Below are 22,340 nucleotides of genomic sequence, written 5' to 3'. Positions count from 1 at the left end.
TACCACCCAGCTCAGTGTGTACTATCAAATCTATTCTCATCTTTGCCAAAATAATTTATATATTTTTTTTGGTGTGAGAAGCTAATAATAAAAAAAGAATTTGTTTGGTTAGGAAGAAAACAACAAGACGATGCCCATACATACAGTACAATACATTTGGATATTTGCAGTGAACGGGGATAGCTTGTCAACGCTGTTGACCGTGGTCAAACACTATGTGTACACGTTTGTGTGGTTTGGATAAGGGAGTCCACACTCCATGGACCACGTCACCAACATATCAGTTAATATAATTGTATAACATTTTATAATTTTTTTCGAATCTCAAATATTACTAACCCCCACTTATCTAATTACTCAAATGGAAGACGAACTTAATGATGTTTAAGGTCAATTTGAAATACCAGAAACCGCATAATTAAATTAAAAATGAATAATAGAATAAGACCGAAACTAGACCAAGATAGATATCCAATTCCTTTTTCTTGACTTTCTCAAACATTTTTTCTGTTTTACACCCGAACCATTAGTTAGAATGACAAAGATTGTATATATCACCTTAATGATCAGAACTCGAATTCCCTCCTATTTCAAAAAGAAAACTTTTTTACTGTTTGCTTGTTAAAACAAACTAAAATCCAAAATATTACATATTTCAAACTTTGTAATGGTCCGCTTATCTTAAAAAAGAAAAAAAAAGGTTTGTAAAGGTAAAAGCGTCTAGAAGTCAAAATTTTCAATTAAGACTTATATTTAGCGCCCTTCTTAATTGTTGAACGCCGTTTACTTTGGTGGAGTTTCGCATCACAAGCTCAAGCTACTAGAAGGCACGTTTTTTTAATACAAGAGTGGGAATGCAGAGACTCGAACTCAAGACCTCTATAAGATACCATACACATGAATATCATATGAGATATTCATGATTCTTAATCAAAAAGCAAGTTAAAATAAAGTTGAACCAGTGTTTTTTTTCTATGTTAAGTATAAGAAGCAGATGCAACCTCCCCCTAAAATAAAAAATGAGACTAATTGACACGTTTTTTGGCTTCATTTTCTGTCAAAATTAAGGGACCTGCCATTGTTTTTAAAATGAAATCAGAAAGTAATGAAAAGACCCACAACGACCGCAAGAGGCGAGCAATTCGATTGAGAAAAACGTGAACAATCATGCACAAATAACATATAATTTATCAAATTAAGACGAGTTTTTTTTAATTCAACATAGTATTTCCCCAATTTTAATAATACTTTCATATAATCTATTACCAATATAGCACTTGATTAACTTGTTAGGATACAATTGATAACTCCATTCAGACTTAATTACCAAATATTATTGAACCAGACTGTTTGAATGGATTGAGTGCAACCAATGGGTTAGGGGGTTACTAATTGTGGTCCAACTGGTCCCTTCTCGGCTAGGTATAGATGTGACCATCCACAAAGCTATAACGTCTTAGGCCGGTTCCAATACCACAAACTAAAGTTTGGTGCAGTGGAAATAATGCAAAAGGGCAAAGACAAGCAATGTCGTCTCAGTTTTGACTTGGAAAAAATACCTGCTCAATTTTTCGTCTCCCTTAAAGAATTCGTGCACACCAGGCCCACCAGATTTTCTAAAGAAAAAGAACGTTCAAGGTTCTGCCTGTTATTATTAAAAAAAAAAGCAACTTGTCAGACTTGCAATTAAATCTCCTGCCTAATGTTTTTAAATCAGAACAGTTAAAAACCGACACCGAGACGAACAAGATAGTCGGCAACTAACTAACATTTTGCTTCGGGAAAGTGACCAGAACCTGTAAAGGCTAAAAGCAAAAGGTTTCACGTAACAAATGACCATGTCATGGCCATAGTCGACGCATTTGGTTCAATAAGAACCTCACAAGATCAAGCTAACGACAAAAGTCCACAAACATAACATATCCCATCTTTGGGCCATCGACCCAGGAATTCTGACGTCGGCCCAGCCCAAAGATGCAAGCTTTCAGAACTCTTCGTATAAACTCTGTATACCCAGCCCCAGAAATTCCCTGGGTTACTGCAGATGAAATTGGCACTGAAATACGAAATGCCAGGGTTATATTATAAATATTATTACTTACATATTTACTAACTATATAAGAGTTCATAACTATACATATCATTTAAGTGGACACAAGCTTCAAATCTTAATTTTAATTGGACTGAATTTCCTGATATATGCATGAAACCTCTTACCTGTCCACATGGTTGGTTGGTCACACTTCGGTGCCTGCCTTCACACTTGAAGGGTTCTCTATAAAAGCACATATCTGAAGCCACTTGTATTTTAACTCTATTTCAACTACCACAAGCCATGCACTCGTCACGGTTTGTAAGGGAGCAAACCATCTGAGCCATTATGGTATCATCATCATCAACCACCTTAGCCTTCTTTTCCTGCTGCACCCATTTTGTATTAAGAAAATTGCACGGAAAATGAAGAGAAGTGATAAATGGTTATAACCATATGGAATTGGCAATAAGAAGCAGCAATTACTTTAAGAATGGAAGTATCAACAGTGAACTTTATGGCATCAACAGCAGCACGTGTTCGTAGATAATACATCCCAGTTTTTAAGCCCTTCATACAAAAGACAAAAAGAAAGAAGAATCAGTAAACAAATTATAAGCAAAAAGTAGATATTCTTGCATATTTGCGGCGTATAATCTGGAATTAGTATTTAACACATCAACAACAAACCTATTTCTGAATTATTGGCAGAAGATACAGACGTGTATTCAAGTATCATAGGATCCTAAATTTCTAAATCAAATCCATAGCACAAAGTTAATACCTTAGACCACGCATGGAAGTGCAAGGAAGTTAATTTTCCAAAATTTGGTTGGTCCATATGTATGTTAAGGCTCTGACTCTGATCTATGTAGCAGCCACGATCAACAGCCATATCCACCAATGTCTTTTGCTTGATCTCCCAAACAGTCCTGGTTCGCCAGAGCAAGAAAAAATACTGTGAATTTGGCTGAGAAGGATAAAAGGAGAGAACGAAATCTGAGTATCCATACTTGTATATGTCTTTCAATTCATCAGGTACTTCAGGAATTCTCTGAACAGAACCATTCTCATATATTATCGAGTTTTTAATAGCAGGAGACCAGAGACCCATTTCAGTCAAGTCATGAAGTAGATGTTTGTTCACCACAACAAATTCACCACTACCAAGAGAAACAGAGTATTAGATGCTAGTAGAGAACCAAGAGTCTTAAAGACAAGGAAGGATGCCAGAGTTACCTTAGCACTCTGCGACTGTAGATATTAGAAGTATAAGGCTCAAAACACTCATTATTTCCAAGAATCTGGCTAGTCGAAGCAGTTGGCATTGGAGCCACAAGAAGTGAATTTCTAACCCCATTATTAGAAATAATCTCTCTTAGAGCAGCCCAGTCCCACCGATCTGAAGGTGTCACACCCCACATATCAGGCTGCAGAATGCCCTGAACAATGCAGTGAGTCAGTTATCAATTCCTAATTAGAAACTATTTCAAAGGAATGTATCTGCACTGAATTGTTGTAACATTGAAAATACCAAACGTTCTGGTCCAATAAAGAGCACCCAATAATGTTCTTTCTTGTTTGTCATCCAACAGTCAAATTGGTAAGCAAAAACAAACTATCAAGCGCTAATGGTGATTGGATCAATCAAATTAATGCCTTACTGATGAAAACAAACTAGATGGAAACCATGTAATAATAAGTAAATAATCATATGCTTCATATGAACAAATCAATGTAAAGAACTAAAGATTGACCTGTCCACATACATTGGTGGATATGGCCGTTCATCATTAGGTTATTTTCTACTAACCTAATGATCAAATTCACTTCTAGCAATACAGTCTGAGATTCATACCTTGCTCACAGGACTTCCATTATATGTTTCATAGGCACCTTCTTTTGCCGCTAATTCAGCAGAAGCTTTGAGAGCATGATAGTATATGGTTTCAAATATGTCCTTGTTCAGTTGTTGTGCCTGAAATTCACATTCCAATGGTAAATCAAAAGACATAACCATCATGGAACAAATTCAAGCAGCTTAGTTGGGAACCAAATGCACCTCTGGCGAATCAAATGCCATGCCAAGTAAGATGAAGGTATCTGCAAGACCCTGAACTCCAATACCGATGGGTCTGTGCAGGAAATTTGACCTCCTTGCATTCTCAATCGGGTAGTAACTAACATCGATGATCTTGTTAAGATTTGTAGTAGCTACCGCAGTTATCTGTCACAAACACATAACACAAAAGGCAAACTCTTGTTACAACATGAAGACGAATGCATACATTGAACTATTAAAAGCAAGCTTCTAATGGATAGACTCAAACCTCAGCAAGTTTGTCAAAGTCAAAATATCGATTCATAGAACCTCGACTGCCAACAAGCTTTGATGGATGAGATTCGATTGGCACCCCCTACCAAAAAAAAAATACTGCTATGAATATCATGGAAGAAAAATTCTTACGAGAGGAGTACAGACAAAAGGATGACATAATTCACCAACCTTCTCTCTAACAAATCTTGGTAAAGCAATGGATGCCAAATTGCAAACAGCTGTTTCTGTCGGACTTGTATACTCAATTATCTCTGTGCACAGATTTGAAGATTTAATTGTACCCAGATTTTGCTGGTTACTCTTTCTATTGCAAGTATCCTGAGAGGTGAAGTAGGAAGGGGACAGCATATTAATTTAACAGACTTGGGAAGACAGAAATGGTTTGGCACTTCAAAGCTGTTGCACAATCACCTTGAAAAGCACGTAAGGCGTCCCAGTTTCTATCTGGGATTTCAGCACTTCAAACCATAGGTTCTGTGCCTGCACCACCTTCTTAGCCTTTCCCTAAGTTACAAACAATAATACACAACACCAATGATCAAAAGCAACATAAGCCAGAATATCCATATCCAGTAATTAAAGGCAACAAAAATGGAAGGAAAAAAAAAAGAAAAAGAAAAGCCTAACCCAAAACAATCAACAGGGAAAGTTACCTCTCTTTCATAATGGGTGTAGAGCCTTTCAAATTCCACACCCCAGCAATCTGCCAAACCTGGAGCCTCATTTGGGTAAAATAATGACCACTCTCCATTACTTTGCACCCTTTCCATAAAAAGATCAGGCACCCAAAGAGCAAAGAATAAATCCCGAGCACGATGTTCTTCCTGCATCAGAAAAGATTATCAATTCCAAGTCATATAATACTAGAGGAAGTAGAAATAATGGCTTGTAATACAAATTAGACTAAATAACTTGAGTGGCCGCAAAAGGAGGACAAAAAAGAAGAAGCTATAAAACTTAATAACAAATTGAGAAAGATTTTTCATACATTCCATGATCTTCAACCTTAGGAACCTCTCAAATCTTACCTTTCCATGGTTTTTCCTAAGATCCAGAAACTCAAATATGTCAGCATGCCATGGCTCCAAATATACAGCAAAAGCACCTAGAAGCAATGCCACGTGTCAATGCAAACCCAACAAAACATCTCATTACATGAAGAAATTTTATTGCAACAAAATAGGCATACCCTTCCTCTTGCCTCCTCCTTGGTCAACATAACGTGCAGTATCATTGAAAACCCTCAGCATTGGAACGATGCCATTTGATGCTCCATTTGTTCCACGGATATAACTACCAGTTGCACGGATGTTATGAACAGATACCCCAATTCCTCCAGCAGACTTACTGATTACCGCACATTCTTTCAAAGTATCATATATTCCTTCAATACTATCTTCTTTCATGCACACCAAGAAACAGCTACTCAGCTGCCACACCAAGTAAATTAACAAAAAATACATAGATCACCATGATATCTTCAACAGCAGCAAAGAAACAAAAGGAAAAAACAGTTGCATATGAAATGAACATACTTGCGGTCTTGGTGTTCCTGCATTGAAAAGGGTAGGAGAAGCATGAGTAAACCATCGCTGAGACATCAAATGGTATGTTTTGATGACAGAGTCAATATCCTCCTTGTGAATTCCAACAGCAACTCTCATCAGCATGTGTTGTGGCCTTTCTACAACCTTGCCCTGAACCTTTAACAGGTACGACCTTTCAAGAGTTTTGAAGCCAAAATAGTCATATTCAAAGTCCCTATCATAGATAATCTCACTGTCCAAACGAGCAGAATTCTGAAACAAAAAAAGGGATCAATTAAGAAAAACAGAAAAATATTACATTCACTATGATCATATAGTACATAAGAAGAAATTTGAGAAATCAATACAATAAAAGTGAAACAAAACCAATAAGATAGCTTATTTCAATTGCACTTCTAGTTCTACAGTGCAAAAGTAACACCTATATGTCAAAATGTAGCCTTAGTATTTAACATTACAAAGTACATTTCCTGTTTTCCAATATAACAGTCCTATGAATATTATAACCACAAATATATACATAAGATATCTTTTAAGTATAGATGCTCTTGTCAAATTAGGAGATAAATCACCATTCAACTATTAACACGATGATTTTACTTGGGAAAGTACCTTCATTATGATATCATATACATCATCAGCAACCAGAGGAGCCTTCAGGCCAGACCTCTCATTGACATGAGTGTACATTATTTTGATCCTGCAATACCCACAAATAAACATGTGAGTTTCCCATGAGAAAACATAAACTATTTAAATGATGAGACATGTAGCTGAATAAAAGTTAAAAGGTCTCACGTTTCTGAAAATGATTTCATAGTGTTCTTGTGCAAATTCGAAACAACAATCCTGGCAGCCAACTGTTTCAAGCAAATTTTGCATTAACAAGCAGGGGCGCAAACAGATTATGAAACAAACAATGGTGGTCCAAACAATTAATTATGTTGCATATAAAATAACATGTCCTCATCACCAAAACCTCTAAAGAGAATAAGGCCAGGCGCATAAAAGTATCATGCAATTATAAACCACACAACCGTGTAATCACACAACTTATCGCATCATATGATATGACGGAGAACAGAAAACCTAGTTACGTCAATCAAATCAATATAACAGGCTCAAAAACCTAAATATCATAAAATTCTTATGCAAAATCGCAGACAAATGGTAACGTCACTGCTCAACGAAACCGATCAGAAAAATCAAAACAAATAAAAACTCTCACGGAGGCATAATCAGGATGGTTGGCGGTCATGGCAGCAGCAGTCTCAGCGGCCAATTCATCAAGCTGGCTGGTGGTGACGCCCTTGTAGACCCCCGCACACACCTTCTGCGATACGAGCACCGGATCGCAGTGCTCGGTGCTCAGTCCATAACTTAATTTCTTTAGCCTCGCCGTGATCTTGTCAAAATGCACTGACTCTCGTCTTCCATCTCTCTTAAACACGTACATCTTCAGCGACCTCCCTCTCTCTCTCCGGAATTTTATCAAACACGTACGGTTCGCAGGCAGACAAAAGTCACAAAACTACTGACAGAGCGCAGCAGGCTTATAAACAAGGAAGAAGAGTTGTTTCAAATTTTGGAATTTTTAGGGCTTCGTTTTGGTTTCCCACCATGAGTTGGCCAATTTCGAAATGTTCCCGCCAACTTCCATAAGAAGCTTCACTGGTTTTGGACAGTGTTTTAAAATACCGGTTCAACCGGTTGAACCGGAAACGGTAGGGGTCACCGGTATGATTTAATAAAATATCAGTAAAATACCGGTTTGGTCAAATACCGGTTCAACCGGCCGGTTTTCGGTATAAATACCGGTTCTCCGGTTTGAAAAATTCAAAATTGAGAATTTTTTGATAAAAAAAAAATAAAAATGTATAAAAAAATAAGTAATTTTCTTTAAAAAGAGTAAAAGTTGAACCTAATTGAGATTTAAATGATTATGTTAGACTTGAACTTTTATAATTTATATAGTTATGTTGTATTTTTTATAAGAATGTTTGTTAATTGAAAATTACATTTGGTAATATTATGTTTAATTTGATATTGAGAGTGTTATTATGTGGTTATTATTTATTTGGGTGCATTTTAATTTATAGTATTTTTCTAATTTTTCTAGTATTTTTACAGGTTTTTTATAATTTTTTATTAATTATTAAAAATTTAATTAATCAAATAAAACCGGTCAACCGGTCAAACCGGTTGAACCGGTTTTCGGTGGCCAACCGACACGATCCGAAATCCGGTTTTTAAAACATTGGTTTTGGATGCATCCTAGGGCTAGTGGTGGTGGGTAACGTCGATGTGTGGCCCACTTTTATGAATACTAAACTGCCAGGGGACCCAAGGAAGCTTATGGGTGGCGGGGCTCTGCTGTAATCAGTGTTTTGAAAACCGGACCGGACCGGCCGGTCGGACCGGTCCAACCGGTGACCGGTCACTTGTCCGGTCCGGTTGAGGTGCCAGAACCGGTGATTGGTGAACCGGGATATTTCCGGTTGAACCGGCCGGTTCTTCGGTTGAACCGGTCAGAACCGGACCGGTTTTGACCGGTTCGGTCATTTATTAATGTTAATAAAATATTTTTAAAATTTTGTTATTTGTAGGGTTTGAACTCATGATCTTTTGTTCATTAAAAAAGGTTTTAACCACTAAGCTATGAGATTTTCTTTGTTTAAAATGGTACTTTATTTGAATATATTGTATTTTTATGAAGTTTTCTTACATATTATATGCATATAATATAAATATATATATAAATAATTCATTACATTAAAACCGGTTCGAACCCGGTTTGAACCCCGGTTGAACCTTTGAACCATGAACCGAAGACTTTTCCGGTTTGATGACCGGTCCGGTTTTAAGAACCTTGGCTGTAATACAGGCCCCGCTGTAATAACAATTTAAGACAAAATAAATTTTTATTTTATTTTGAAAAAATTATAGATGTGTAGTTTATGGTCTAACGAATCCAACGATATATTTTTTGTTCAAAACAAAAATCATATGCTACATGAAAAATGTTTAACAATTTTAGACCGTCGGATATAAACTCAAACATTCGGTGTCTGGATCAAGATGAATTTGATTTTTGTTTCAAACAAAAAATATATCGTTGGGTTCCTTAGATCATAAACTATACATTTATAATTTTTTCAAAATAAAATAAAAAAAGTTTGTCACCCAAAACATCTACAGCAGACCCCTGCCACCCGGAAGCTTATAGGGCTTCGGCTTGTATGACCCGAATTTGTCACGGACAAAGGCAGTAGTTGAGACCCGAAATTTATTTTCGAACTGGGCTTGGGTTTCAGCCTATAAACTTGAGCCTTGGCCCGTTAAATCCGATCTTGTGATCTGGGCCTATGTTTGTGTTTAGGCCAGGAATATCTAGCCCGACTTTGAAACGAGATTATTATTATTGAAGTAAAAAGCTTAAAGATAAAATAAGAAAAACTGAAATAGAGGAAGTGCATTACAACCTCTCCGATGACTCGATGAGTGTGTTAAAAGATTTTGGGCTTTTGAAAGCCTTACTAGGAATCAGAAAGCCCACTCCTGGGAGGCCCAAAAACTCTTTTTTCAGGTCCTCGTTCAGACTTGGGCTCCATTAACATTATGGGCCGAACACAAAATGCCATGGACTACTATGCCATGGTCCCCTCAACTGACCCAAAAGGCCAAACCCAAAGAGGAAAGTGAGAAGATAGTAATATGATCGACCAACTACCAAGATTGATTAGACCAACTACCACGTTAAACTGTCGATTATCGCAAGATGTGATCGCTTTTAGGCGCTGTTTTGCGTAAGATCCAAGGTTCCATCAAAACCCGTGATTTTATCGATTCAGAACCAGACCCCCAGACCTTTCTCTCTGACTCTCTCTATATCCTCTCCCCATTTGTCAGTGAGAGAGAATGGCGGAAGAGAAAGAATCAACGTCAATTCCGCTAAGCCAGGCCGACAATGTTGCAGATGATCCAGAGGATCCCGCTAAGTCCCCTCCGTCTTCCCCCAATTCTTCCACTCGCAAGGTCCGCCTCTTTATCTTCACTTCCAATCGTTACACATGTACGCAGATGCACACGTTTTTGCCTGTTTTTAGTGATTTTTTTTGTAAACTTCATGGATCTTTTGGCTGAGTTTCAAAAATGTTGGATTCTTGATAGTTTGCACTGTATGGTGCGCGATTTTCAGTGATAGTAATCATAGATTCAGTTCAACCGTCAATTATTATGTAATTTTTTCAAGAATGCTTGTGTTTGGAGTGATTTGTGACTCGGTTCGTGTAATTTTGCTCTTGGATTTAGTTGTGCTAGGCAATGCGGTAACTCAAAGAGATTGGATTGAGTATGATTGTAGTGAAGTACATAACTTAGATTGCCTCTAGACATTATTGGAGTATAAAACCTTATACGAAACTAATACGAGGAAATTTTGACCTACAATACCTATCTAAAGGCCAATCATCATGAGTCATTAATCCCTGAGAGTTAAATTAAGATTGAGCCAACCAATACCAAGGCCCATCATGCAAGATTGAAATCCACGATGCTCTGGATGTAAAAAGAACAAGCAAAACTAGACCAATTTTGTATTAGGGCCTTAATAATCACCAAGAACACTTAGACCAGCTTAAGGATACCGATGAGTTCGAATTTTCTTGGAGGCATATAGACATTCCCCCCACACATGTATATGTCACTGCCATAAACAATCCTTGTTTATGCTTATTGTCTCGTTATGTTGAAGAAGAAGGTTAACACCGCAAGTTGTTCATTTGTACTTTCATTTATTTAGAATTTGTTGGTGCAAGAAACAAATGTAGCAATTTCTACTGTCATTTCTGATTTTCTACTTCACTAATTTCTCCAGGCTTGCTGCTTTGTCCTGCAGAGTTGGGTCTCCAAGAAATTTATGACTGGATTGTAAGTTACAGCTAATTGCTGTGACATCTTAAATATTTAATCAATTCCTTTGAATTTTGAAGCCTTATATATAAAATTGCAATGTGAATATGCAGTGTAGTACTTTTCCCTGTAGCTTTTACATTCTTTGTAACGTGGGAGTTCATACAGTTTTTTGACGGCTTCTTCAGTCCGTTATATGAGCGGCTCGGTGTTGACATATTCGGTAAGTTTCAAGTTTATAACTAGTGAGTAGTGGCCTTTGTTGTGGTTCACCGTTACCAAATCCTCTCTAAAATAGTTTTTTTGGTGGCGTCAAGCACTTGTTATTGGAAAGTTTTTGGTCTGATCTTTTTGTTTGTGCCTGTAAATCTGTAATTATGTCTCTTAAGTACTTTGTTATGATGCAGGTCTTGGATTTGTCACATCTTTACTGTTTGTCTTCTTTGTTGGCATTTTTGTTTCATCATGGATGGGAGCTACCGTATTTTGGATTGGTGAATGGTTCATAAAGCGGATGCCCTTTGTTAGGCACATATACTCAGCATCTAAACAAGTCAGTGCAGCAATTTCTCCAGGTTAAGTGATTAGTTATTCCTGCAATTGCTTGACTAGATTTTGAAGTTGCTTAGAGTACTGGTGCTTCAAGTCATGGATGGATCACCATACTAACTTTTGTGTTAGGTTTATTACTTTATTTATATCTCCCTGCTGGGGATGTATGTAGTTTTTATTCAATTTGTGATAAAAACTAGCAATGCTTGGAGTTCTGCAGTGATGCAACCTAGAGGTCACATGTTCAATTATTGGAAACAATCTCTCCACATATTATGTTATGGTAAGATGTGCGTACATCATTCCTGTCCCCGACCGGCCACTGTGGGAGCCTTGTGATTGTTGTTGTATTTGTAAAGACTTTTTCAGGTGCCAAATATATGAATAATTAATATGGCTATGATATGAATTACAAATGGACTTTGATAGTCTGAAAAAGAAACAGGAGGGAGATAGCTAATTTGGCATTCGCTCATACATATTCACTTACATGAATATGCCTTTTTGCTTTTCTAAGCTGGTGAGCATTTTCATATTATACCAACTGATCTGCCTGAAAACATGGTGAATCTTTTCAACTAGGAATTGATTTGGTTTTACGGGAGGCCATTGTTGTATTTGTACATGCATGTTGATTTCAACTTATACCTTTGTGGTTTTGACGGCAGGGTAAGGCTGTTTCACCATTGATTTTTTCTTTTCTTTTCTTATCCCGCAGATCAAAATACTACAGCCTTCAAAGAGGTAGGAATCATTCGTCACCCACGTGTCGGTGAATATGCATTCGGATTTATCACATCCACTGTTATCCTTCAGGTAAGTGTGGTTTTATGTTGTGTTTGTAGTCTGTACTGAAAAACAATTAGGTGTTCATTCTGCGTCTTCTCCAAATTAATTGATATCATTTCAATGATTTTGCAGTAATTTTTAAGTACTTTATTGGCTTCATGTTTATTCTTATTTTAGAGTAAGAACATCAATGGAGTAGAAGAGGTCTCTGGCCCACTAATTGATGTAACCTCTTCTGTTATTTGTTATACTCAACGTTCTTTCTTTCAGCGCTTAAAAATGGGCTTTTGCTTTGAATCCACCTCCAGTCCAGTTTGTTTTCTACCTACATGTAGTTCGTTTATTCTTTGCTCGCTTTTTTTTTTTCCCTTTTCTCTTTTTGGCTTTTTGGTTGTCTCATGTACTTTTTGTTTGCTTGAGGTGAACCCTTCGCACTTTTCTATGATGAAACTGTTGCCACTCAAGAAGGAAAAAAATGTTATGGTGCAATGATTTGCTAAGCTTAAACAACCGTAAGTTGATCATTGACTTGTTTGGCCTTTCTGAACCTTCGAGTTAAGATTTAAGACGCTTTATGTGCGTTTCGCATGAGGTTGTTGTCACGCCATGTTGTTTTGTTTCTTTCATTTCAGAAGTTCTACTCTTTGATTCTCTTGTTTTGTTAATGGCAGAGAGATAATGAAGATGAAGAGTTGTGTAGTGTTTTTGTCCCAACAAACCATCTCTACATCGGTGATATATTTCTGGTCAATTCCAAGGATGTCATAAGACCAAATCTTTCTATCCGAGAAGGCATAGGTACACATTGATGTTATGAATTTCAGGTTTCATTGTTATTTAATAGTTTAAACTTTCAACTTTGTTTTTGTTCTCCTTTCTAACATTTCGGCACTAATGCAGAGATTATTGTTTCTGGAGGAATGACAATGCCTCAAATGATTTCTCCTATTGAAAGAGTTGTTCGACAGAATGAAAGAATCCCTTTGAACAGAATGAAGTGATGGCATCAATGAAGAGGGACAGCAGTGAGATCTGTAAATACATTCATATTATACAATGATGGTAGTGAGAAAGCTGATTTTCGTTATCAGGAACCTTGAAGATTAAATAGTTAGACTGTTCTTTTGTAGGGCAGATTTTTTAGGATGTGGAACTGTTGTTTCCATTTCAATATTGTAAGTACCGCCTGTCATTGTTGTCTACAAGACCCCATGATGTTTTATTACACTTTAGAATTTAGTTGATCTTTCTTTGTGAAAAACAATGTGCTGGAGACCTGCAACTTCGCATCATTATTTTTTTGGGGTAAGAAACCATGGCCTTCGGCTTAGAGGTAACGGGTTCAAATTCTGAAAAGAGTCTCTCAACAAAGGCTTTCTGATGTTTGAACTTTGAAGTATGCCAAATTCACTTCATTTATCACTTGATCAAAAAGTCGTTGATGGGTACTTCAAAATAAAAAATATTGAGATGGGCTGGCCCCCCCGGGCCATTGGGATCACTGCCCGCAATATAGCCAGGGGCCCAGAGAGAGCAAATGGTTCGGTCCTGTGAACACTAGAAGACCAACTTTGGCAATCAATCAAGCAGATGCAAATGCAGAGACTTCCAGAAAGTAATATTCACAAGCCACAGACAACATGCCCTAACGTCAACACATTGTTATGGCTTCAATGGTCACAGAATACACTCTACAGGAAAACAGAGTCGAGAAATGGTTCACATTTATTCCTAGCAGAGGATTACATACATGACATGCCCAAGTCCAGAAACTGAGAGAACAATTAACATAGAACATGGACGGGACGTGGTTTTCCAGATACTTGTACGAATCCCCAACTTGACATGGGAATCGTTTATACTTCAATGCTCTCTTAGAAAATACAAACTCACAAGAAAACAGAGCCCCCCCTGAACCCCCCACAGAATTTTAATAAAAGAATTAATGAAAAACCCTGTAAAATATAGAAAAACGTCGAGTCGAGCTCCTGGCCCTTTGTATCTACAGTCCACACACCACCAAAAGTACAGATTTCTTCCCCACAAAAATTCACCTTGCGCACAATTGCACAAATATAATTGACCAATGCTTCCTGAGAGTCCAGTTAAAAGCCATCTGGTCTTTATTGAGTATCTTAGTCACAATTCAATCCACAAACTTCTAACACAGGGCCATCCCTCGAGACAAATGGGTTTATTCGAACCCACAAGAGAGTTAAGATGGAGGCCAGTAGAATAGACCATACCACAATGATCGTGGGCACCCGATCCTGTTTCCCGAGGAGACCCTTGAGGAATGGATACAGATGAAGAATGACCCATAAGGCGAAAAATAGCCTGCCAAATAGAGGACCCCATGAATCATAGCCGTTGTTGATGGCATCCGAGAATCCAACTACAACCCCAACCACGTTTAGGATTAACAAGGTCAAGGGTGGAATCAACAATGATGTCCACTTGAATAGATAAAGTTCTGAAAATTCCCCATCATCCGCTGCTTTTGAGGTAACGGTAAAGTTTGTGTTGACACCAGCCAAGACCTTGAGTAAACCTTGGAAGAGAGCAAAAAGATGCGCTGAGACACCTCCAATCACCCAAAATTGCTCATTTCTCCACCAATCATCTATTCCAACACCACCCCACTGCATCTCAAGGATACTAGTCACAGCAATAGACATGAAAAGCCCCATGAACACAAGACTGGCATAATTGCTGATCTGCAAACATAATAACCACGAGTTAGCATAAAGCCTAGTCATCAATCAAAAATAGACATGAATTTGGGTACGGTCAAACTTTTGGAAAGCAACAAAAAAGACGGCAAGGAGCGACATTCCAATACTTTCCGATCATCTAAGCATAAAAGTGATGGGCAGATGGAACAAAATACTAAAATTAACCTATACGAATTCTTTTACTGAAATGGAACTGGAGGAAAAGGCTAGCTAGACATGCTCGCTTCTAAAGCTTACTTTCACACAGTATGTATGAACAAGTTTTACGTCAGCCACAAAAAAAAAAATAATAACAGTGCCAAGTGAAGCATTAGATACATTATATGTAACAAGGATCTAAACTTGTTGGGGTACTTTCGGCAATGAAGATTTTGTCTGCTCAACAAGAAGTTCTAAATCATTTGACAACCAAAGTTTCATAGTGATAACCACGCAGAGAGACCCAAAACAAATAAGGTGTTACCTCGGGAACGATGAATTTTCCAGTGAGAAGGCAGATTGCAGGTAGGGTACAGTAAACGAGCAACGGAATCGAGGTCAAAGGGTAAACAACTGAATTAATGTAGTTAAATCGTTCCAACCATTTCAACCCGCCCCCATATCCATACCAAATTGGACAGTGTCTGCTCAACAAAATCTCAACAGATCCAAGGGCCCACCGAAGAACCTGGTGCAGACGATCTGACAGATTGATAGGAGCAGACCCCTTGAATGCAGGACGCTTAGGTATGCAGTAAACAGACCGCCAGCCATGGCAATGCATCTTAAATCCAGTCAGAATATCCTCAGTCACGGAACCATATATCCAGCCAACCTGGTTTGGCATTTAAATTGTCAGATTTTAGCAAAGCAATAAATATTTTTAATGGAAAATTTACAACATATTTTTTAATATTCTTATTTTTTTACTTACTTCCCTTCCCCATTCTGATTTGTCTTCATAACCACAACTAATGACTTGGATTGCCTCTCTCAACAATGCTGCAGGACTAGCATCTCGAGGAACTCCACCATTTTCCATAACTGTGGAGGCTACAAAGACAGGAGATTGTCCAAACTTCTTCTCCAATTTCACTTCGGACATATTGGACGATTTGTCAATCTTTGGCTCTGCAGTAGTAGCCCAATATTTATTGTTTGACCTTTCGCAAATACTAAAGGATGAAAAAAACTCCGTATACTCAGCAGCAAAGCAAGTTCAACTCTTAAGAGGTAAATACATACCTTCAATCCCTTCTTCGATATTTTCAAGAGCATGTATCTGCTTTGATGCCTCCCTGTTCATTAGCTTCTTTTTCTTCTCATTCTTTGATTTTCCCTTCCTGTTCTTTCGAGACCCACAGCACAGGCAACACAATTTGGGCAAACAGTTGCAGGTCTTGCCAGGAGGCTTCTTCTTAATAGGCGCATCATAGCCATAAAGCGCTTGCCTTCGGAAAACACACCCAGTGCCAACGTATATTGGCCCTTGTATGCCATCTAGCCCTTTCATGTTGATCTGTATCACATATACGGATAAGGTTTATGACCAAAACTTAATAATTGTACTAAAAGCAAAACAGAAGAAAAGGGACGCTGGCAGGTAGTATACATACATCGAAAAACACAACATTTCGATTTGAGTATCTATCGTGACGATCAATCCCATCAAACCTTTGAGGGAATTGCACATAGCAGATTTTCTTCCCTGATGTTGGGTCCATCATGAAACACATTGCTTCTCTAAGGGCTTTGCTATTGTTAATATAATGATCACAATCAACGTTCAGAAGGTAAGGAGCATTTGAAAGAACTCCCGAGACCCGTACCTTCACAAATTAGAGAAATGAGCATCAACAACTTGGGGGACATGTTTTAAAATAGGTATCAATCAGAAAGCAGAAGATGGATGAAGAAATTAATAATAAAAAATGTGCCTTACCAAGGCATTCATGGCCCCAGCCTTTTTATGGTGCTCAAACCCTGGTCTCTTCTCACGAGAAACATAAACCAAACGCGGCAACTCATTCCCATCCAAATCACGAACACCGCTATGACCAAGGAAGACCTGTAAAAGCATGGATGCTTTAATACAATATGAATCTTTAAGGAATATATCAACAAAAGACAATACTTGACCAAACAAAATTAACCAAAAGAACCAAGCTAAAAGGTAAACAACTCTCGTGCACAAAAGTCTTGTGATAGGCAGAATGTTTGCAAACCAAATGCGGAGAGGCTGGTTTTAGGAATTGAAATTATGACCTCTAGGTTGCACCCCTACAACTCTGCCATTGGGTCACATGTTCGCCAGTGGATCTACAGCAAAGGTGCTATTACTATCTTAAAAGTCATCTACCGGTTGAAGAAAGCACTAGAATGTAAAACACAGACACTGTCAATGACGGACCACTTTGGCTGACAAGGATTGAAAACATATGCACTCTGTCATCATTCTAAAGTCTGGATGACAAGGGCCACAATCATAATCAGTATTCCATGATCACAAGAGCAACATTTTATATGCAATACCACAAGTCGTAGCAACAGTCAACACTTTCATGTTGCACGTTACAAATCATTTCATGGACAGAAAGGGGTATCAAAATCACAAAAAGCTCGTCCGCATTACAAATAGATAAAGAACAGTAATAATACAGAAGAAAGAAAATTCATCTCACCTGAATCATGCCAGGATGGTCCCTGACAAGGTTCCCAGGCCATGGAGTGCCATCCTGCATTGTCCAACCATCCTCTGGAACCTTTTGTGCTGTGGCAACCAAACTATTTATCCTAATTTTGAACTCTTCGTACTCTCTCTGTGCCAATCCAAGAAATAGAAAGAAGAAGCAAAGTCAGTATATCATGCGAATATATTGGGGTGTTTGACGACAAATCCCAAAGTAAAGAGGATCAGTTATAATGCCATGAAAATCATGAAACCACTGGAACTCAAACCATATCGGTTTTATACAGATCTTACAGCAAGATATTACAGACCTTTATTGCACGTCTTTCCCTGACAAAAGCTGGATGAACTTTGTTCCTCAAGTAGTCAATCTTCTGAGAGAAATACCATTCAGGGGCTCTAGGTTCAATATTAAATTTTTTACAAAAAGGAACCCATTTCCTAGCAAATTCTGAGGTCTCGGAAAGTGCTTCAAAAGTAAGCATGGCAGCACCATCGTCTGACACATAACATGCAACTTTATCCACAGGATAATCAACCGCCAGGATGGAGAGAACAGTATTTGCAGTGATTAGTGGAGGTTCTTTCAGAGGATCAACTGTACTTACGAAGATGTCCACATTGGCCAGCTCAGATGGTTTCCCTTCCTTTTCATACCTAAAAAAATAGGTACACATTACCAACTAAGAGAACATAAACAAGAAGTGTAAATTTGACAAACCCAATAATAAACTGTGACAGCAAAGATTTAACAAACCCAATAATTATGATAAAATAACAAAATTGATGAAAGTAGCATGCATCATATACCTTAGTGATAGACGATCAAGGTATGTTTCTCGTGCAATAGGGCACCATTTGGGGAACTGATCCAGAATCCATGACACAGCAAACCATATTTCACATATGACTGATGTCAGCCAGAGACCATATGCATCCTTGACTGGATGGAGAATTCTGTAGTGAAAAAACAAGCCAAGAATCCCCAGACGCAAAATAATTATCATTCTGTATGGGTTTATTTTGCTCGAAGGGATAGGTAACTTCCTTGAGAGCGGCTGCCTTCCTTCATCCATCCTGATGGAAGTTTTTAAAAAAGAAAACCCAGTAAGAGGCCTAACAAAGAAATCAAATATAGAGGTACACAACAAGAAAATCTATACAGTTATGACACATTCTCGACAATTAATTAAAGATAATATTTAAATCATAATTATCATTCGTGCCAATTCACAAAACACCTTACAAATGTTGAAATACAAGACACCATCAAACTTAAAGCCTGTATGGGAAAAGTGGCCAATGAAAAAAAGGATTCTAAGTTTATCAAGCATCTAATGTCCTTGAACAATGTATTTAGTGGTTTTCATGAATCTCTTCATCATCCACTATAGGCCAACCAACAAGAATCCATCAACATCCTTACTTTATTTCAGAAACATTTTGATTGCTAATATAAGATATAACCACCATAAAAACTGTGACTAAACAGCATATTAGAACAGAGAGCTAAAGGGAAGTTTCACGAGCAAGTTGCTTACATGGGCAAATCAGGATCATCTCCGTCAAAGTCTTCACCAACATTTCCTCCTTCATGCCTAACCACCTGAAGCTTATCATTCTGCCTTTTCTTCCAATCCTCCATTCTATCCTTCCATGCCACGCTCCCATACCCATACACTGCTATGTCTTTCTTAGGGACCATAGGCCTGGGTTGCACTACAATAACAACAGAAATAAATTCAGTAAACTAGATGGAGAGGGAAACCACAATTCAGCAGGAAACCAGAAAAAATGCAATGCAAAACGCCTTACAAGGTGTAGATGAATCAGAAGAAGGCATTGGATGCACTCTGTTTCCGTGACCCATATAGGGGGGTAAAATAAGAGCATGTTGATCAGAAGATATATTGGTGTCCTAAAACATGAAGAAAGGTCATCAAAATGAATTCATATTAAGCTCATGCACGTGCATGAACCAGTAAAAAGCATGGTTATAAACACAAATATTGCACATGAAAGTAAACACTAGGATGGCTATCGTCCTTACTTCTTCACCATAGGTCAGAAGGGGAATATTAGAATCAAGGGGAGTGGACTCCCTTTCTGATTGCACCGGCATTCCATAAACATTAGAGTTACGCCCTGTATTAAGGCGCGAAGTGAGCATTGCCTCTGCAACATACTGTGGGCCCAGAGAATCAAGATTTCCGTAATCAAACTCATTGTCCAAATCATCAGTGTCGTCTTCTTCCTCGTCACCTTCAACTCTGGGACTACCTGCAGCAGCGTAACTAGTTAGGGCAACTTATTAAATGACGTAGGAATAAAAAGAAGATGCATTCCTAAAATGCCAAGCTAATCCAACCTTTGATGCGCTTGAATCTTGTTTTGCACTGAGGACATGCCTGATTTCCCTCTCTTCTCTCATACTCATAGCAAGGCCTGCACACGGGAAAGGCACATTCGTTGCATGCAATAAAGAGCTCTCCATCTACTGTTATCTCTATCTCATCCCCACAAATTTGACATACTTGGCCGCTTAATTCTTCAACAGACTTAATCTGTGCAAACACAACCCTATCAGAACCAGATACGAAAAGATCACAGCAACAAAATGAAATGCTTGATCAAGGAGATAGTAGTTAAATTTGTTGCTTATGGTAACAAACAAAAAATAAAAATAAATATACAATAACAAGCTGTTGAACAAAACGAGTAAGATTATGCTAATTATCTAAATACTTACATAAAAAAGGTTATTTAGAGTCCGAATTTAAAGATCATTACATAAATGATACAAAACCGAAAATCTAGAAAGGAGCCGTATTGTAAATTCTCGAGCTTAACCTAGACAGAACCAGAAGATAAGCAATCAAGTACAAAAGGCTGGCACCAGTTCAACCAAGTAGACACATTAATTTCCTCACAAGATACAATCAACCCATATTGGCATAGAATTCCACTGCAAGAACAATATTTTCGAGGAAATGTATTTCCTATGAATTACGTCGGCAAGCTAAGCATGACTTGAAAAAAGTACAAATCAGCAATCGATGAACATTGAAAGCCAAAACCGAGAAACGGCAACAGCAAAATTCCCGGCCGTCAAATCTGAATCAAGGTTGCCAGATTGCATCAAACGACCTCAGGCAGTAACATTTTACGCGAAATCTACGCAGACCCAAATCAAGAAAACAAAAATTAGCGAAAAAAAAAAGAAGAAGCTTTTAGAGTCCCTTACTCTGGAATTCTCATCTGCATTAATCAGCACGAATTCATTCCTGTTGTGAGACCCAGCAATGAGTCGACCCCCAGTGTCCATGACTCCTCACTCACAAGAGTGAAGACACAAATCGATTCACTTGAACAAACCCAATCGAGCCCCCTTTTCTTCAGATCAGGAGACCCAACTCAAGAACTCGATCTTCCCACCCCCTGAAGTGAGTCCACTCGTTCTCAGAAGATCCAGTTCCGCGTTCCACACCGGACGACAAACCCACGTATGCGTAAATGGAAAAAAGGAAAGGCGAAGAGTTTCCTAAAACACAGCAGAAACAAGAGGAAGAAAACGAAGGCCTGGAGTGGAATTGCTTTTGCGCTGTTGATTCCAAAACAAGCCAAAGACCCCCCCCCCCCCCTCTGGAACCTGGCTGGCTAGCCTACTAATCTATACCAATGACATTGAATATGGCCCCCTTGTAGAGAGAGAAAGTAAGAGTGTTGAAATGTGTACGCGTAACAGAAAATGAGAGATTGGGATGTATAGATAGAGAGAGAGAGAGAGAGATCCAGGAAGGAACCAAAGATATGTAGTAAAAATTGCCAGGCAATGTGTGTATCTAGTTAGTGTAACGGTGGGACCCAGACTGCGATGGTGAGTCTGGTCTGTTGCCCCACCGTAGTTGTTGCCAGCCCAAAAAAAATGGTGAGAAAATCGAGAGAAAATTTTCTAGACAAAGGAAAATCAAGAAAACGCGTGTTCAGTATAATACTAGTAGACAAGCTTAGAGATATGCACAGAGAGAAGATGAGAGTGAATTATGAGTAAATAGAAACAATTTACGCGCCTGAACAGATCCTACATCTTAGCGCGCTCTCCTCTCTCCGTGTGTTCAATCACTGGAAGAAAAAAATTACATCGTCTCATTTGAGGCTATGTTTTATTTTTAATCGAGAACGATCGATACCATATAAATTTGCGATAAATTTATTTTTTAAACATCTGATATAGATTTAAATTACCCTGACCGTCACTTCGGACAAAGCTTCTTGCAATTACATACCATACAAGTTTATTACAAATTTATTCTTAGAACATTTGATATAGACTTAAATTATTCTGACAATCAACTTGGGTGACGCCTCTTGTAACTGCGGTGCGAGGTCAGTTGATCCCCTCAAACAATTTTAATTAGGACTAAATACATAATAAATTATAGAAAGACCCGTTAATTTTCAATTTAAACCCCCTCTTACAAAAAATTATGTTCAAATGATTGAAACAAGAAGATATATGACAATATCACTTATCCTATTTTATAATTTATAGTTTATTTTTCATTCTTTCAAATTTGTAATTAATAGATCGGAAAAAATTTCGGTTGTCCACCTCCATCAACCCCCCGTACTATGTCTTGACTTCCTCCCTATCGTCAGGCTAAGGTGGACATAAATTTCTCGTTTGACAACATGATAAACTAAATTAAAATTCAACACTAGTCTATACGGTTTGACATTAGAAATTCATGTTCGTATTAATTTTCTT

General features: G+C 38.0%; 3 protein-coding genes across 6 annotated transcripts; 1 reads left to right on the top strand and 2 right to left on the bottom strand.

Moving 5' to 3' along the window:
* Positions 1–1,222: 1,222 nt before the first annotated feature.
* Positions 1,223–7,589, bottom strand: LOC120008415 (ribonucleoside-diphosphate reductase large subunit-like). 4 transcript variants are annotated; one of them, XR_005470503.1, is made up of 18 exons: positions 7,146–7,589; positions 6,716–6,777; positions 6,530–6,617; positions 5,906–6,169; positions 5,560–5,800; positions 5,399–5,475; positions 5,024–5,194; positions 4,782–4,874; positions 4,539–4,688; positions 4,363–4,449; positions 4,095–4,259; positions 3,891–4,010; positions 3,272–3,474; positions 3,046–3,195; positions 2,817–2,964; positions 2,519–2,602; positions 2,218–2,421; positions 1,223–1,645 (listed from the first exon to the last, which is right to left on the bottom strand). XR_005470503.1 is itself a non-coding variant. In XM_038858725.1 (17 exons), exons 1-17 carry the CDS (start codon positions 7,371–7,373, stop codon positions 2,320–2,322), a joined length of 2,433 nt encoding a protein of 810 aa, XP_038714653.1. In that variant the 5' UTR covers positions 7,374–7,589; the 3' UTR covers positions 2,063–2,319. The 4 variants fall into 4 exon arrangements, 2 of the variants coding, with proteins under 2 accessions (XP_038714653.1, XP_038714668.1); XR_005470506.1 differs by lacking the exon at positions 1,223–1,645 and adding an exon at positions 1,663–2,056; XM_038858725.1 differs by lacking the exon at positions 1,223–1,645 and having other exon boundaries at positions 2,063–2,421.
* A 2,076-nt stretch (positions 7,590–9,665) lies between these two features.
* Positions 9,666–13,430, top strand: LOC120008067 (protein LIKE COV 2-like). Its single transcript, XM_038858581.1, has 7 exons — positions 9,666–9,952; positions 10,794–10,846; positions 10,942–11,051; positions 11,236–11,403; positions 12,099–12,196; positions 12,841–12,967; positions 13,070–13,430. The coding sequence occupies exons 1-7, from the start codon at positions 9,836–9,838 to the stop codon at positions 13,168–13,170; spliced, it is 774 nt and encodes a 257-aa protein (XP_038714509.1). The 5' UTR covers positions 9,666–9,835; the 3' UTR covers positions 13,171–13,430.
* Positions 13,431–13,873: 443 nt separating this feature from the next.
* On the bottom strand, positions 13,874–20,897 carry LOC120006161 (cellulose synthase A catalytic subunit 2 [UDP-forming]-like). The gene is made up of 14 exons (XM_038856096.1): positions 20,817–20,897; positions 19,941–20,136; positions 19,623–19,852; positions 19,388–19,490; positions 19,114–19,291; positions 18,383–18,649; positions 17,884–18,229; positions 17,565–17,702; positions 16,826–16,951; positions 16,500–16,712; positions 16,129–16,402; positions 15,818–16,014; positions 15,368–15,718; positions 13,874–14,886 (listed from the first exon to the last, which is right to left on the bottom strand). The coding sequence occupies exons 1-14, from the start codon at positions 20,895–20,897 to the stop codon at positions 14,305–14,307; spliced, it is 3,282 nt and encodes a 1,093-aa protein (XP_038712024.1). The 3' UTR covers positions 13,874–14,304.
* Positions 20,898–22,340: the final 1,443 nt, after the last annotated feature.

This window comes from Tripterygium wilfordii, chromosome 2 (genome assembly GCF_013401445.1).
Source record: "Tripterygium wilfordii isolate XIE 37 chromosome 2, ASM1340144v1, whole genome shotgun sequence".
In the NCBI taxonomy this organism is placed as follows: Eukaryota; Viridiplantae; Streptophyta; class Magnoliopsida; order Celastrales; family Celastraceae; genus Tripterygium; species Tripterygium wilfordii.
The sequence above is the reverse complement of the archived record's forward strand: the minus strand, read 5'-3'. Positions and strand labels throughout refer to the sequence as shown.